Below are 17,972 nucleotides of genomic sequence, written 5' to 3'. Positions count from 1 at the left end.
TGCCGTCCTAATACTTTCAGATAAGACTATATAATACGATTAATGAGAAACAAAAGAACTTGCCGTCCTAATACTTTCGGATAAGACTGCATATAATACAATTAATGAGAAACACAAGAACTTGCGTTGCTGTCCTAATACTTTCAGATAAGACTGTATACAATACGATTAATGAGAAACAAAAGAACTTGCCTTGCCATTCTAATACTTTCGGATAAGACTGTATATAATACGATGAATGAGAAACAAAAGAACTTGCCTTGCCGTCCTAATACTTTCAGATAAGACTGTATATAATACGATTAATGAGAAATATGCTAATAAGGCTGGGGGGGGGGGGAATTCTAGCTATTCTATGCCAGATTAGCTTTTTGTAATCTGCACCTATAATGTATTATTCTTCATCTTTGTTCTCAGTACCTGGTCACTGTGTGCACGCGTTCTGAAAAATCTTACCCTGACAATCAGGACCCACTTGACCAGGGAGAGGCCGAAGCCAGAGACTGCACCGTAGCGTCCCGCCGCGGAAGTGGTCAGGCAAAATGACAAAAAGAAGCCAATCCAGTTGAAAAGGAAAGCCACTGAAAAAGAAAGAACACAGTAGATCATCATCATCTTGCCTGTTCAGGATAGAAATCTAAAACACATCACTGTCTGGAACACATTTCTTTACTCCGAGGTGTGCGTCTTACTAAAAAACGTCAGCATGAATATGCCATCGTTCCCGACTCGCAGCTGGTCGACGTCATCAAAGTCGTCTCTGGCGACGAAATCCTCGTCCTGTTAGAAAAGAGTTCATTTGCGTGAATGTTTTGAGTGATAACTAGCACCATATGCCTTCAGCTCTGCGAGATGGCCGTGTCCTCACCCGTGAAGGCATCAGAGGAACGCTGGACTCCGCCTTGGTCCTCTCGGCTTCGTCGTATGATGGTAAAGACGTGGCGACGTTGTATGAAGGGGGTTTGGGGTAATTCCCTTCATCTTTGTAATCAAAGAAGGCTGTTGGAAAAAAATGCAAATTGTTCACATACTGCAGTGTTGTAGTCGAGTCACTAAACCGAGTCCAGTCTCGAGTTCCCACGGTTCAAGTTAAGTCATTAAAAAAAAATTGAGTCGAGTCCACCATTGATCAGAGTCAAGTCCAAGACTCCGACCACACCATTTGACAGTGGCTGTTTCAGCGCCGTTAACATTAGTTTGTTCCTGAACATGACGCAAGAGCAAGTGAATGTGCTTCTCTTTATCAGGGGAGTGTGAAGTATTCTGTCAGAGATGGTTGGGAGACGGATGGAAGTGCAGAAGGTGTGTTTATTAACCCCTTCAATGCCCTTGGACGAGTCACGTACGTCATGAAATCTTTTACTGCTGTGCCTTATGACGGAAGAATGTTTTAGGCATTGACTAATTCACATGTGCCACTGTGAAGTAAAAGTAATGCCATGTAAGGTACATAAAAGGAGGTGTTTATGACGAGTAGCGTACGTCATAAGGCACAGCGGTAAAAGATTTCATGACGTATGTGACTCGTCCAAGGGCACTGAAGAGGTGACTACAAGTGAAGACGGTAAACAATCCAGAACGGCAGGCAAAATCGTAAAACAGTGAAACAGGCAATAGGTCGAGCGAGGCACAAACAGGCTATCGTAGACTTGGCAGAATCAAAGACGAGAAACAGGAAATCGGGGATCAGGAAACCAAACAAGGAAATAAGGCACGGTAATGTATCAGCAATGCAACACAATACTTCACAAAGTAAGTGTGTTTTCACAGTTTTTATATCGGTGCGCTGATTGCGCCTTAATCCCGCGCAAGTCGTTTATCGGCGCACGCAAGAGTCCGCTTGGTGCGCACGCTGTCCGGAGCGCACCCAAGAGTCTCTCTGATGCACGCGCCAAGCTGCGGAGCTGCAAGACACTTGCATGAAATTAATACAAAATTAATATAGATATGGGTCTGTCTCAGAAATTGGGTACTGTGGGGGAACCCCACTAAATATACTCACAGTCAAACTATACGGTTTTGAATGGTGATGTTGGTTTTAATTTGAAATCAAATTACGAAAGAAATAATACAGATAAAACTAAATCTTTGATGTGAATACTCTATTCAGAATTTGGCAAAAATTGTGCAAATTTGTGGAAAAATGGCAGCTTGATCTGGGACATGATAAACGGTTGACTACATCGCGTTCCCTTAAAAAGGCTGTAGTCCACTGAAAAGTCTACAGTTATCACTAATTGTGTTTTAAGTTGTAACTTTATACACCTAAGGATTGGTGCGCTCACAGAATAATCATAACCGTAATAAAACATCATGCAAAATATTTCATCACCGTTGTAACTCCATTTCCCGCAAACCCAAAACCAATACGATCGTGTATTTTGATCTAAACGGAAAGCCTCAGGGTCAAGGTCACTACCTCACCAAAAGTAGGAACTTAAAATCACTACGCCGTATAAAAATTTAGTTAGAAATCTGCGATTTTGTTTAAAACGAAAGCTGAAAGTTAGGTATAGAATATGTTTCTTACAGAATATGTTACGATGGTAGCTGGTCCTGTATGAATTTCTGAGCTATAAAATGAGTCGTGGTCTATTTTTTACCGTAGCGTGTTATTTGTGTGCGGGGAAGGACACACATTAACAATTTGCATGTGTAGAATGGAATTTTCCACTCCAACAGTTAGAAGCTGATCGAGCTTCCATTCGCGGTCTCTCTGTTACACGGGTGATCTGTTCGGACGTTATCGCTGAAAAGGTGACCTCCATTTTCCGAGTCCTAATGCAGTCCGTGTCACGAGTCCTTAAAATTAGGGCTCGAGTCAGACTCGAGTACTACAAGCCTGATACACTGTACTGCACACCACCACCCACAGCACCAATATTAACCCAATTAGACCTAATTAGCCTAAAAGAGAAAAAAAAAAAACTAATCCCTTGAAAACGTGTAAACTTGTGTCGCATGTTGATATGAGCAGCTCTTACCCGTGTTGGCTGCAACGCTGGTGTAAGGAGGTGGAGCATCAGTTCCTTGCTGGGGCACCTCAGGCGTCTCGGTCTCCTCCTCATTGGCTAACTACAGAAGAGAAAACAGATCACATCCTGTAAAGGGCAATTCCATGTAAATGTCAACCTCACCATGCAAAAATAAAGCAACATGTAATACATCAAAACCACTCCCAGAGATATCACCTAGGCCTGTATTTTACAGATGTGAATAAGTTGAACCAATTTGTAACCAACCTAATATGTCACTGTCAGTCTTTCTTTCTTATAATGTAAAACCCAAGCTAAAATCAACTTTGATCATGTACAATTCTATATTATTGCCACAAGCCACTGAAATGTATGCTAAAATCCACAAAACAGCAAAACAATAGTCATCCTAAATATTATTTAAGAACTTTGATAGTTTTAGCTGATATTTAGAGAGTTTTTCAAAGGGTTATGGTGGTTAAATTGCTGATTTTCTAAACATATGCCATGTCTATTTCAGACGCGTCACATCCATAACGGAATTTCGTCACATCCATAACGCTGACTTTTCCTTCCGAAACTCTGCATGAAATACAAAATATTTTAAACAAAGATTTTTTAATATTCACCTTGGACCCCTCTATCAAATGGATATCTCCATTTCGACATTAGGTTTACAATTTCACAGAGTTTGATAAAAACGTACAGTCACCCAAGAAAAGTGATACTTTTTCTGTCACATCCATAACGCATCTTTTATTGGCATTTTCTGGCATGCCCTAGATGTACTATGGGAATTGTTCTCGTTCTATCACTTCTCCAGTATGGTACAGCCTTAAAATATGCAACACCTGTTTAAATACTGGGAGACAATAAAACATGCACTGGGTCATTTGTTGCCATTTTGAGTTCAAGTGTCACGTCTATAACGCTGGAATTGCTCGAAAGTCTAATTATTTTATCCTGTTCTTCTTCAGTGTCCATCAAAAGCACACTTGGTTGTTTTTGGAATAACCTGATGATGCTCTCAGACACAATATTCCTTTACAATACACACACAGTTTATCATTTAAGGACCTAAGGAGGTACGGGGCCACTGCAACGTACTTCAAGTCAAGAAACTAACACATTCAAAACTTTACACCATTATTAAAAAGGTGCTGAGTGCAAAGTTGAATTCTGGGCAAAATGTTCTATTTCTATTGCTGTTGGAGTTTTGAGATGTTTTGCTGCTGCTGCACGCGCGTACACACACACACACACACACACACACACTGTATCCTATGTGTAAATGTTTTGCAGAGATAAAAAGTGTCCCGCGTTTTACGATTCTGGAGATTGCTGAAGCAAGCGAGCAACAATATCACGTGACCACCATGGGGTGTTTAAACCCTTTGGTGACTGACCCCTTGAAAATGGTTCCTCCAGGAACTATGACTTTTCAGTTGTCAAGACAACAGAAGAACTAAAATACAAAAACAGAAAGATACGTCACAATGCTCTTGTGCACAAAACAAAATGCTCTTGTATTTTAGTTTTTCCGTTGTCTTGACGACTGAAATGTCATCGTTCCTGGAGGAACCATGTTCAAGGGGTCAGTCACCAAAGGGTTAACCTACTTTTAACTAAAACAAGTCAGCACAGGCAAACATGTCAGACTCCGCTCTCCTGCCAGATAAAAGCCAGCGGAAAAGAAAAGGAAAGCCTGCCTTGTGAGTGCAACTAGATAGAGCAAGGTTAGATGTCATTTTTCTGGACAGATAACTAAACCAGAACGTCAAGGACGTAGCAGCTTATCTGGCCTGCCATCAAAACGACCATGACGACAAAAACATCAAAAAGAACTGAAATGTGATGATGTGAGAGAGGACCAACCTCCACGACAAACTGTTTACAACAGGAAAATCAACAAAGGACTAAATTTTGCTCCCTGAGGGAAAATCGACCCAAAACACCAATCAGAACTGAATTCGCATAATAAATGAGAGGAGATACAACTCTAGTCAGAAGAAAATGTGTTAAGTTGACCTGATTACTAATTTGTTAGCAAAAAACTCGACAATACAAATGACCAAGTTTTGTGCAGAAGGTCGAGTTCTTTCAAATAAAACAATCAGAACTGAAATCCACTGAGAACTGAGAAAGGAGATACGATTTAACTGAAAATAAACAAAAGTTGTAAACAAATTGTTTACAACAAGAAAATCAAACAACCAAGTTTTGCTCCACAAGGGAAGATCGACCCAAAACATCGGCCAGAACTGGAATCGGATGAGAAATGAAAGCGGAGACACAATTCGAGTGAAAGATAAGAAAATCAAAAAGGTCTGACATTTCCGATAACCAACGTCATCATTCAAATTATTTTGGCACCGTTTTGATCGGCTGAGCGAGCTGAAAATAACAGCCGACAAATAACGGTCTGCTCATGCACAGTTACTTTGCACTTTTTCTCAACGTGGCTCACCTCCCTAAACTCACTGGCTTCTTTGGCCATGTACACACGTAGCCGGGTATTTTTAAAACCGAACATTTTCCCCCTCCTCCGTTTATAAAAATGTTTTATCCACACCACCTCGTCTTTGAAAAAAATCCCTTCCACACATAACCGAACATCTGCGTTTTCAATCACATTCATAAGCATTCCAAACCTGTAGATGGCGTTATTTCCCCAAATCCTACCCCCTAATCCCATCAGAATAGCCCTCTGTTGGTGTCACTTCCGCCTAAACATAAAGCATGACGCCAGGCTCGTTCGTCTGGACAGACTCGGAGACAGAATTGCTTCTAAACACAATTTGAGTATAAACTTCAAAAGACGCAAGGAAACGTTGATTGGGAATCTTGTCAGTAGTTGGGCTTCTAAAATTAAACATGTAAATAGCACCTGCACAATAATTAACGCTTTCAGGGCACTACTCCGATCCATTACTCTTTGTCCATGCTTAATCTGGCTTCTGCAGTAAACAAAGGTCGCACGTTTGACGTCAGGGCAGATTTGTTGTCATTTTTTTGGCGCAGATTGTGACGTTCTAAAACGCAAAACTCCGGTTATCTCTGTCTACACGAAAAGGCATACACGGAGTTTTCAAAAATCTTCACTTTGCCCGGAGTTTTTTTTTTAAATATTCGTTTTTGATGCGTTTTCATGTGGATGACAGGCCAAAACGTAGAAAAATATCTTCAATTTAGCAGATACCCGGCTACGTGTGGACGGGGCCTATAATTGAAAGTAAAAACAGTGAGAAAACAAAAAAAACACCTCATCTCATGAACTTAAGTAATAATAATTTGAACAATAAAGCAATTATTGGATGAGGTTAAACAAAACATCGTGATTTGCTAATGTCTGCCTTGCCATCAGCAAATAACTGCTTGCTCGCGACAAACAAATCAAGATATTTTATTCAACCTCATCCATTATTATTTGCATATGTTGTTTTTATTCTTATTTATTTATATGCTGAGCTGATGACCCCTTTAACATTTCACTACATGTAAAATGTATGTGACAAAAGCACTTGACAATAATCGCTTTTTTTTTTCGCAGTCCGGTTTCCATCAAATCCTGCGCTCTGATTGGCTCGTGAGCGGTCCGGAATCTTACGATACGGTTACAGACCTTCGGCGACTCACTCTTTCACAACAACAAACAACATAGTAGCAATTTTTTGTCAACATTTATTTTCGCATTTCTCAGTGTAAAAGCATTAATTTTACAGCATGGATAGCGATAACGACAGTGTTCACAGCGAAAGCGAGTTTTACTACCCTGATGAATACGAAATAAAAGAAAACATTTCAGGAGAAAGCCGAAAACGAGCTTGTAGCAGGTTTGTTCTAAATATGGTTTCCCCTTTTGGGCGCTCTCTTTTTCTGTTAGAATTTGGTAAAGAAAAAATAAATATATTATTTACCAGCTTAAGGTCAGTCCGTATCGTGAAATACCGTGACCTCGGCCCAGAGGCCTCAGCCAGTATTTTCAAGACCTCGGTCACGGTATTTCACGATATGGACCTCCCAGCTGGTAAATAATATAGATCAGCTGATACTCATTCCTCAAACACACACACCCCAGGTCTGGAAACTGACGGACGCCCGTACGCCAATGGCGTCAAAATTTTGCCTCGGGCGTCAGAAAACACAAAGCACAAGCCCTGATTGCTTGTAACTGCAAGTGTCATAAATCACTCAAAATCACCGAAAATCAGCTTACTGTGTATGTATAGCGAGGGCGGCGCCATTTTTGTTGTTTCTCGCGAGACGTGAGTGAGACGCGCGATTTGGAGTGATTCGGCAATTTTCCACCAGATGGTGTGATTTCCGTAATTACTGGGAATTGGCGCATTTTTATTTCCCTCGGGTCAAAAAAAGTAAGTAATTTGTTTCCTGTTCAGTGGGTGAATCACTTGTAAATATGTTCAACTTATGTTTGTTTTCTGTTTTACATATCAATGTAAATGTTGTTAAATTCTAGTCTAATATATATTATAGCTTTATTGCTGATTAACTCAGTGCTTAGTATATTTTCGTAATAAACTGTGATAAGTTTGTGGGATATTCACTTTGTACTTAGTTTAAGTTATTTGTGTTTTTCTTCAGATTATTACTTCTTAACTTATAATAAAATTTTTCACGTCATTCTTAAACTAAAAAGCTTGACTTGTGCACTTATGATTAACTCATATGACTGATGATTGACAGTGATCGCTGAGTACTAGGTATTGCAATACTGTAGAGTAATATGATCTGAAAAAGTAAATTTAGTTAATTGATCACTGATTTATATGGATGATTGATTCTGGTGCTCAATCACGGTCATCCCACGCTTATATAGTACATGTACAGTCAGTAAACACTCACCAAACATATGTACAAAGCAGGTTAGCATGCTATAGAGGGCAAATTAAAACCTAAAAGGTGCATTAAGAAAGGATCATAAATTACTAAATGTGCAATAACTATAAAAAAACAAAAACAAATGTAGACGTCAAATCTTACCACTTACTAAATCTAATCACTATTAAATACACTGCAACTGTGTGTGAACAGTTACACCATCACAATATCTGAACTACTACTACCACCAAGTAAACATTAATTTTAAAAAAATCATCAAAATGTAAAGCAAGATAAATTAATTTTAAATATTTGCTATAAAAATTGATTTTTTACAATTTGTTAAAAATTAAACTCAAAATGTGTCGGGCTAGTGAATTCAGAGTCGGGCTTTGCAAAGTTACTAACCCCACTGGCTTGTTGGCAAAAAAGTTAATTTCCAGGCCTGCCCACCCCCCAGACTTCAAATAGAAATGTCTTAAAATATAGTACAAAAGTAATCAAGGAGGATCAAATGTACATGGGGGGAAAAAATAAATTCTGAACTACATACACAATAGAAATCACTTTAATTTGGCAGATATTAATAACTATTCAGCTGGAAACACATTTATTTGTTATATATTCAAGCTATAGCCTACTCATCTCATTATCTCTAGCCGCTTTATCCTGTCCTACAGGGTCGCAGGCGAGCTGGAGCCTATCCCAGCTGACTACGGGCGAAAGGCGGGGTACACCCTGGACAAGTCGCCAGGTCATCACAGGGCTGACACATACAGTACGTTTACATGCACGTCCAAATCGAGCTGCTGTTGGTAATCGAGCAAAGGGTCCCAGCAGGGGTGCCAGAGAAATCCAATCCTACATGCACAAGTGAAATCGGGCTATTGTGCAAGGTGCATTGTGCACCCGAGCCACACGTGGCGCTACACGCCCCATCGTGTTGGTACACTTCCGGTTGTCGTCATGAAGAAGAGCTTATCGTGTTGCCAGATACTGCTGACGTTTTCCAGCCCAAAACATGTTCAAATCCGCTAAAATGCACTTAAAACCCCCAATCTGGCAACACTAGCAGTTCCGTGCTCAAGCTGTTAGGCTTTTTTTTTTTAGACTATGGCTACAAACTGTCCGGCGCAGACCACTGTTTTGTAAGACAACTTATTTTGCACAATAATATTTTTCTAAAGTCCATTTTTTGCTTACAAAAAAATTTTTTTTTTTTGCTTACAATTTAACTTATGTCTTAATAAACACACAAAAAGTTCAATTGTTTTGTTTTTATTGACATTCTTCAGATGTTGGACATATAAACACACACACAAATACAATGACTTGTTTATGTACACAATTCACAGCTATGCAACAGCTGTACAGATGTATTTGGTGATACAGTAAGTGAGCTAAATTTTAACAGTGCAAACAATGCCACAAAAAGAAAAGATTCATGCCGTTGTCATGATTCGTTGTCATGCCGACCGAGGCTGTTGCGTTTCCCGCTTGTGGTCTCGTCACTCGTCACTTCCGGAAGTAGCTCGACAACTAGCTCGATAGGGTATACATGCACAAAGTAGCTCGGCAGAAATCGCATAAACTAGGTCGTGTAGCTCGATTCCGAGAAATCAAGTTTGGTTCAATTTCAGCCGAATTAAGGTGTATACATGGCATTTTGAACTTCGATTTCAGTCGAGCAACGGCAGAAATTCGATTCTCTCTATGTGCATGTAAACGTAGTGATAGACACAGACAACCATTCACACTCACATTCACACCTACGGTCAATTTAGAGTCACCAGTTAACCTAACCTGCATGTCTTTGGACTGTGGGGGAAACCGGAGCACCCGGAGGAAACCCACGCGGACACAGGGAGAACATGCAAACTCCACACAGAAAGGCCCTCGCCGGCCACGGGGCTCGAACCCAGACCTTCTTGCTGTGAGGCGACAGTGCTAACCACTACACCACCGTGCTGCCCCTTTGTAAAATATACCTCAAAAAGTTTAATTAATTTTTTGTAATTAATGGCACATTTTTTTCAAGATCAAGTAGAAGAAAAAATTATGTAAATCACTCGATGAGGAAAAATTATGGAATCATAAATTTAAAAAAAATAATAATAAATCACAATTAGTACTTTGCTGTACCTCTTCTGGCTTTTATGACAGCTTGAATTCTTTGAGGCGTGGACTTCACTAATGAAAAACAATATTCTTTATCAGTCAAGTTCCAACTTTCTCGTATAGCAGTTGACAGATCAGCTTTGCAGGATGGAGCCTTGTCATGGACTTTTTTTTTTCCCCCCCCAATTTCCACCATATATTTTCAATTAGATTGAGATCCAGACTGTTTGCTGGCCATGCCATTGAGTTGATCTGCCTTTCCTGAAGAAAAGTTTTAATGCTCTTTGCTCTGTAGCAAGATGCATTATCATCCTGAAAAATGACTTCACCACCACCAAAAGTACTTTTGATTGATGGAATGAGAAAAGTGTCCAAAATTTCAATATACACCTGTGCATTTACTGTAGAGGTAATGACTGCCATCTGCCCAGGTCCTTTACCTGACATCCAACCCCATATCATCAATGACTGTGGAAATTTGCTTGCTTTCTTCAGGCAGTCATCTTTGTTTCATTGGAACAGCACCAAACAAAAGTTCCAGCATCATCTCCTTGGCCAATGCAGATTCATGATTCATCACTGAATATAACTTTCATCCAATCACCCACAGTCCATGACTCCTTCTCTTTAACCCCTCTGCAACCTTGTTTTCTTCTGTTTAGGTGTTAATGATGGTTAACATTTGGCTTTTCTGTATGTAAATCCCATTTCCTTCCGCCGATTTCTTACATTTTGGTCACAACCATTGACTCCTGTTTCTGCCCGTTTGTTTTTCATTTCTTTTCTTGTGCATTGTCTATTTTCAAGGCATCTTGCTTTGAGTTTCCTGTCCTGACGCTTTGATCTACCTGTATGTTTCCCTTTTACAACCTTCCCATTTTGTTTGTACTTGCTCCAAATTTTAGACACAGCTGACTGGAAACACCCAACATCTTTTACCACACTCCATGTTGAATTACCTTCTTTAAGGAGTTTTATAATCCTTTCCATTGTTTCAACTGACAGCTCTCTTGTTGGGGCCATGTTTTCTGTCAATCAGCCAGGTGCAACAGCTCATTCAGGTCTACAAGCAGTCTCTTTTAACTGCAGACTAATTTGCACATTTAGGCTTGTGCGGATATTTGTTTTAGAAATGCAAGTTATAGCTTGATTCCATAATTTTTTCCTCATCATTGAGTGATTCCATAATTTTTTCTTCTACTTGATCTTTAAAAAAATGTGCCATTAATTACAACAATTTCATCTAATTTTTTGAGGTATATTTTACAAAGCCAGAATGTTCAGCTGTTAAATAAAACAATTTTGTGTCATGTCTCTGATTTGGTTTTTTTTGCTACAAAGTAAAACAGCTGAATGAACATCCTCCAAGAGTAGTGATTCCATATTTTTTGCCAGGGGTTGTACACTCAAGCACAGTGAAATTCCTCCTCTGCATTTAACCCATCTGAAGCAGTGAACACACAAGTGAGCAATAAGGCCAAAAAAAAAAAAAAAAGTGTGTGTGTTTCCGGTTACCCAACCAACCCTAATCCATACCGCCCAACCCTAAACTTTTTTTTCGTTTTTTTCCCAGTTGCGACTTTTACATATAACCCAACCGCGTGAACCGAAAGTTGTCGTCACTCACTGGGAAAATCAGGGCTTTCCACAAGCGCCGGCTGCCGGCCATACAGCCAACTACACAATTAAGTCTAGCCGGTTACTTTAATGACTATTATTTTTGTAGCCCACAGGCTCTAAATATTTAATTTTCGATTTTAATAAAATTAAATGTTTATCTAACGGACTGACAATAATGTCAAACTGAACCACACTCATTTAAGTTGTGATTCGCGCTGTTTGTACCGATAATAACCACAAATTCCCCACCGACTTCGTTGATCAAGGGAGAGTAACTCATGCGCGGCCCAACATGCGGTGTGCACGCGCACTCGGCGGAGGCAGTAGTATGTCGGGGCCGGCGGAGGAGACATCGGAGGGAACAGAAGCAGAGATGACGCTTATTTTGTCTTTCACCTAGAGACATGATTCAAACTTTAAAACGGAGACAAAATTCTCCTGTGTGGATCTGGCATTCAACTTTTTTGCTAGGCTCTATACTTTTTGATCAGTCACAGATCAAACACCATGAGCAAATCTGGAGAAATTCAGGCTTTATAATGGGTGTCTATGGCGTTACACACCAGTGGCGCTCAGGAGTTTAGAGTGTAGGCAGCTTGAAAAAAAAAAAAGCTCTAACTTTCTCATTTAAACTGTTTTCTCAGCCACAATTTTCACTCTACACACACAATTTTCTCAAAAGTTGTAGTCACACTTGTCTTGATTCACACAATGTGTCTACCTGAGCGATAGGATTTACAGTTTTTGAATGAGAAGCCTGAAAGTAAGGAGAGGACAGCCGCGCTCTCCCATAGACTCACATTATAAACGTGGCAGCGCTTTTACTGCAAAATCAGAAAAGTCACTTGTTTTTAACTCGCTCTAGTGGCCACATTTTTTACACTAGGGACAAAAAAAAAAAAATTACATTAATGTGTTCATGGGAGCCTTGTAGCACTCAATGTGAAAGAATTTTGTGAATAGCTCCTTTCGTTTCCGTGTAAATCAGCGCTGTTCGAGGAGAGAGAACTGAGAAAAAAAGCGCTCTTTTCCCTGCACCGTTACCAAGGCGACGAGCTGTACTCAGGGAGCAGAGAGGGGCGGGGCTGCTCTCTCTCTCTCATGGTGTATTGAGCTGTTATATTTACAGAAAAATTCATGTTAAAAGGTGTCTCATGCTGCATCAGATTCATCAGAAGTGACCTGCAAAGAAATTCATTATATTTTGTGAAATTATTCCTGTCTAAATATAGGTTATGGCAACCATCTTGAAAAAAAAATTAAAAAAAAAAAAATGCCTGCCTACCTACCCTAGTTTTGAAATCTTCGTAACCGGAAACACTTTTTTTGGCCAAGGCTGCTTTTCTAACCTTTATATAAAACACCGATACGAATTTACCAGCAATGAGCTCATATCAGCCGATAAGATCAGTACGCAGATTTATCGGTCAGGCCCTAATTCAGATACATCCCCAATGAGCAAGCCCAAGAAACGCCTCACACCACAAGGCCAGCTTTCTCCTCACTACAACTGGCCTCGTTAATAAGGTCAGAGACCCCCAATGACTAAACTCTTAACTCACTCATTCTGTAACGTTAATGCACTTCGTCTCTGAACTGCCACTTTGCACATTTCATGGTCACCATGCAGCCTCATCCTGCCACCTTTTCTTGCACATCTCAGCACACACCGTACAGTTTGGCTATTTATTCTCCTCTTCTCACACATTCATGCCATGTCTCTTCTTAACAGTCATCCTGTGACCTATTTGCGCACATTCAGGGACACATTGTCCAGCTTGGACTTCATAACAAACAACCTATGCACATACTTCTTGTGTCCATCTTTCAAAATTTGTATATTTCAGATTCTTCTTATTTGCGATCTATATAATTACTTTTGTCTCTTTAAGTTCTTTCATCTTAACTGTTCAAGCAGCAAACACCAAAACACATTCCAGTGGTTGACAGAATATGGATAGGTCACGGATTACGGAAATATATAATTTTAAAAAAGGATACAAAATACGGAGTGGTTACGGGTTTTAATACAGATGCATCACGGATTATAGTAATTTACGGATTGGTCACGGATGTTTCAGTATGTTACAGATTTCATACGGATGATTAAATTTTATGGATGTTGATACGAGTCTATGGAACACTGACACAGGCGTTACAAAGACTGTCTCCACGGTGATGTTATCTGCCGATGGTAGCTACATGATGGAGGTAGACGTGCCAGATAAAGTGGAGCCAAGACTAACTAATCAGCAGACAAGTCTTTTGAGAAAAGATGTAGAACATATAATAATAATAATATCCAGAAAACACAACTCTGAAATGCCATTTTTGCCAAAGGGGGTGAAGTTTACGTATTTCACCCAAAGACTGATGTAGAAAGTCACAGGTAAATTATAATTTAAAAAAAGGATACAAAATACGGAGTGGTTAGGGATTTTAATACAGACGCATCACTTCAGTATATTACGGATTTCATACAGATGATGCATCGCGGATGAAACAAATTAAGAAGTCTATAACAATTCAATGTTTGGACGGCCAACGTTCATAATTAAGATATCTTACCTGCATTTATATATGTTTATTAATTTACTAATGGTATTTCATGGAAAATAAATCACATATCCATGAATAAAAGATCCGTACTTGGTATTATATTTTTTAAATTTTCCATGAATCCGTATTGGCGGCATGGTGATGTAGTGGTTAGCACTGTCACCTCACAGCAAGAAGGTTCTGGGTTCGAGCCCAGTCGCCTTTCCGTGTGGAGTTTGCATGTTCTTCCTGTGTCTGCATTGGTTTCCTCCAGTCCAAAGACATGCAGGTTAGACTAACTGGTAGCTCTAAATTGACCGTAGATATGAGTGGTTGTCTCTATGTCAGTTCTGCAATGATCTGGCGACTTGTCCAGGGTGCACCCCGCTTCTCACCAATCATCAACTGGGATAGACTCCAGCTTGCCGGGCGGCACAGTGGTGTAGTGGTTAGCACTGTCGCCTCACAGCAAGAAGGTTCTGGGTTCGAGCCCAGCAGGCGGTGAGGGCCTTTCTGTGTGGAGTTTGCATGTTCTTCCCATGTCTGCATGGGTTTCCTCCGGGTGCTCCGGTTTCCCCCACAGTCCAAAGACGTGCAGTTAGGTTAAAGTGCATATCACGGGTAAATTCAGGAGCAAGATCAATGTGATTTTCCTGTTTTATATTAAACTTTGGTCAAATATCTGTAACATTCTGCATTCTCTGCAATTTTTTTTACCTTGCGCAATACCAGAAAAAAAATCAGTTGAAATCAAGCCATTTGAGGCGAATTGGTCCGCCTCTGAAAAAACTTTGCATTTGGATTTCCCGGCAAACATTGATTTTCGTGACGTCGCGTGCGGGACGCCTCCTTCTGAATCCTACGCCAGCGCTGGTTTGTTTATGAGAAAACGACCTGGTGGTTTTCTGCAAATTTCTTCAACGTTATCGCATAATTATTAAAAATGGTTAACAGATGTATCGTAGGAGGGTATCGCAACACCAATCTTGATGGGATTAGTACTCATCGTTTCCCAAAAGACCGGACAACGAGAGAGAAATGGGAGCGCTTCATGCGAGGCACCCGGAAGCCGAGGACCAAGCAAAGCCGAGAAAAAGACCAAGAAAATCGGCAATTCACAAGTTGACTGTTGCCAGGGTAAGAAATAATTCGGACATCTCATTATATTCTTCATCCCAAGGTGAAGTAACATTGCACTCAGGTAGAGCTGTGCAATATATCGTATTTTTATCACGATATCGATATTGGTGTCAAACGATATCAAAATTCATAATATCGATATGAAACGATTTTTTGTCATTTGTAAGGTAAAACAACCCTTCTGTCCCCTAAGGCACACCGTAGCCTTGTATACGTCATCCATTCTACTCCCGCGATATCTCCGCAACAGTAAAAAATCAGTTCTTCTGTTTTCATACGTGTCGGGTGATTTGATATATTGGTTTCTTAATATGTTGTTTGATTTGCTTGCTAATAGTTATAATAATACAATTAACATATATTTACGTCATATTTTTGGATGTGGGACTGGGTAATGTAAAAATGGCATCTACGGAAGAAAACAAGCACAACAATATTAGCACATATCCAGCTTGCTAGCTGTGTTAGATGTGTTAAACCGTGTGGATTTAAGTGGAATAATTGCGAGTCGTCCTGTGGTCAAGGCAGCGTTTTAAGGTAAGGCAATTTGGTTATTAATGTTGCCCGCCGCGGCATGTTTACTTGGGTTCATTTGATTTTGACTTGTGCATCTGCAGCTAGCATCATGCTTTGAAGTAGGTTCTGCTAAGGACGGGTTTATTGCGCGATGTAGACGGACTCAGATGTAATTACATTGTTTTTAAAATTCCGTGCGCTTAAAACGGTGTCCCCCTGCTAATCATGTAGCCCTAATCATGTGTTGCTTTTACTTTTCCTAATGGCGAGTGAAATATCTCTGCAAATGGTATTTCAATGCTGACATGCCAAAAAGATAGCGGAGTCCACATTTGGAAGATGAAGGAAGAGAAGCCTGATGCTTGAAAATAGATCGCTTAATCCACAACGCATATCTGTATTTGAGACATAACCTGCAACTAGTGGGGATGTTTTGGAATGACTGTGCATAGGGTGTTTTTGGCCACAGAACACTAACCCACAGTAGTAGGAGGACTACTGGGTTCGTGGATTTTGTCTGTTGACTGAGCGACGCATGGTGTTTGCCTTGTGCCATTTCACGTAGCATCTAGCCGCAGTGCCACCTACACTTTCAGGGAATGTTTACATGCCGCTGAGCTATTTTCATGTATGTTAATTCTTAAGGACTTGTCTCTATATTGTGCGTGTTCACACACGGACTGGCCATCGGGAGTAGCGGGAGTTTTCCCGGTGGTTCAGCGTGGGCCGGCGGAGAAAAAAACAAAACAGTTGCGCGCTGGCCTTTAATATGATAAGCAATGTTAACAGTTTCTTAAAGAAACTGTTAACATTGCTTATCATATTAAAGGCCAGCGCGCAACTGTTTTGTTTTTTTTCTCCGCCGGCCCACGCTGAACCACCGGGAAAACTCCCGCTACTCCCAATGGCCAGTCCGTGTGTGTGCGTGTTTAATGTTGGTGTCTTAACAACACACAAGCTTACGTTGTAGTGTGTGTGTGTGAGAGAGAGATTTTATCCTTGGCTGGCTACGAGCCAGTGTGGACGTTACGCAGTAATCACTGGTAATAGCAGCGCTGGCTCCATCCTCTGTGATCGGAAATGTTGAGTGAGGAGAACGTGAGCCTTGTACAGGCGACAGGACCTATGCAAAGTACGCGCTTGCACAGTAAATAGTTTAAGTAAAAGGCGTTTCAGGGTACAACGGGAAGGGTTGACAGGTAGCCTATGAGGCCTGTACTATAAAAATGTGGCCCGGTGCCTCGGGTGTTGATGATCGGGGCTTTAAAAAAAAGGTGTATAAATATCGTTTTAAAAATCGCGATATCGATATTTACTGAAAAAATCGTGATATTGATTTTTTCCAATATCGAGCAGCCCTACACTCAGGTGACAATTCCATATTTCAATGCAAAATCGCGAGCTGCTAAACTTGGTCTACACAGACTGTGCACTGAAACCGTGCAAGCTTGCTCAGCCTGCTGACGCTTCCGCAGGTGACGTCACGAATCTGGCTCCAGACTCCCTTGGCATTTTTCCAGACGTGTTTTGTTATTTTATTTTTTTCTGCTGTAGACAGATGGCCTTGTGCAAAATTACCCTTCTGGATGAGTGTGTAAAGGGACATACTTTCATATTTAAAAAAAAAAATTGGTCCAGAATATGCACTTTAACATGGGGCAGCCTTGGGCTGAGGTGCCCTTGAGCAAGGTACTTAAAGGGCATATTCTGGACCAATTTCGTTTTTTTTTTATATGAAAGAATGTCCCTTTACACACTCATCCAGAAGGGCAACTTTGCCCAAGGCCATCTGTCTACAGCAGGAAAAAATAAAATAAAATGCGTCTGGAAAAATCCCAAGGGAGTCTGGAACCAGATTCGTGACATCACCTACGGAAGCGCCAGCAGGCTGCACGAGCTTTGCACGGTTTCAGTGCACAGCCTGTGTAGACCAAGCGCTCCCATTTCTCTCTCATTGTCCGGTCTTTTGGGAAACGATGAGTACTAATCCCATCATGATTGGTGTTGCTACACCCTCCTACGATACATCTGTTAACCATTTTAATAATTACGCAATAATGTTGAAGAAATTTGCAGAAAACCACCAGGTTGTTTTCTCAAACAAACCAGCGCTGGCGTAGGATTCAGAAGGAGGCGTCCCGCACGCGACGTCACGAAAATCAGTGTGTCCCGGGAAATCCAAATGCCAAGTTTTTTCAGAGGCGGACCAATTCGCCTGAAATGGCT

General features: G+C 40.6%; 1 protein-coding gene across 1 annotated transcript in view; it reads right to left on the bottom strand.

Moving 5' to 3' along the window:
- Positions 1-17,972, bottom strand: part of ndfip1 (Nedd4 family interacting protein 1) — a 33,662-nt gene that overhangs the window by 13,589 nt on the left and 2,101 nt on the right. The window contains exons 2-5 of the mRNA XM_060915227.1: positions 2,985-3,075; positions 869-999; positions 693-780; positions 457-581 (exon numbers count right to left, since the gene is read on the bottom strand). Of these exons, the coding sequence (XP_060771210.1) occupies positions 457-581; positions 693-780; positions 869-999; positions 2,985-3,075 (435 nt within the window). The remainder of the gene's footprint in view (positions 1-456; positions 582-692; positions 781-868; positions 1,000-2,984; positions 3,076-17,972) is intronic.

The sequence above is a fragment of the Neoarius graeffei genome, chromosome 2 (genome assembly GCF_027579695.1).
Source record: "Neoarius graeffei isolate fNeoGra1 chromosome 2, fNeoGra1.pri, whole genome shotgun sequence".
NCBI lineage: Eukaryota > Metazoa > Chordata > Actinopteri > Siluriformes > Ariidae > Neoarius > Neoarius graeffei.
Note: the sequence above shows the minus strand (reverse complement) of the source record. Positions and strands in the feature narration are given on the sequence as shown.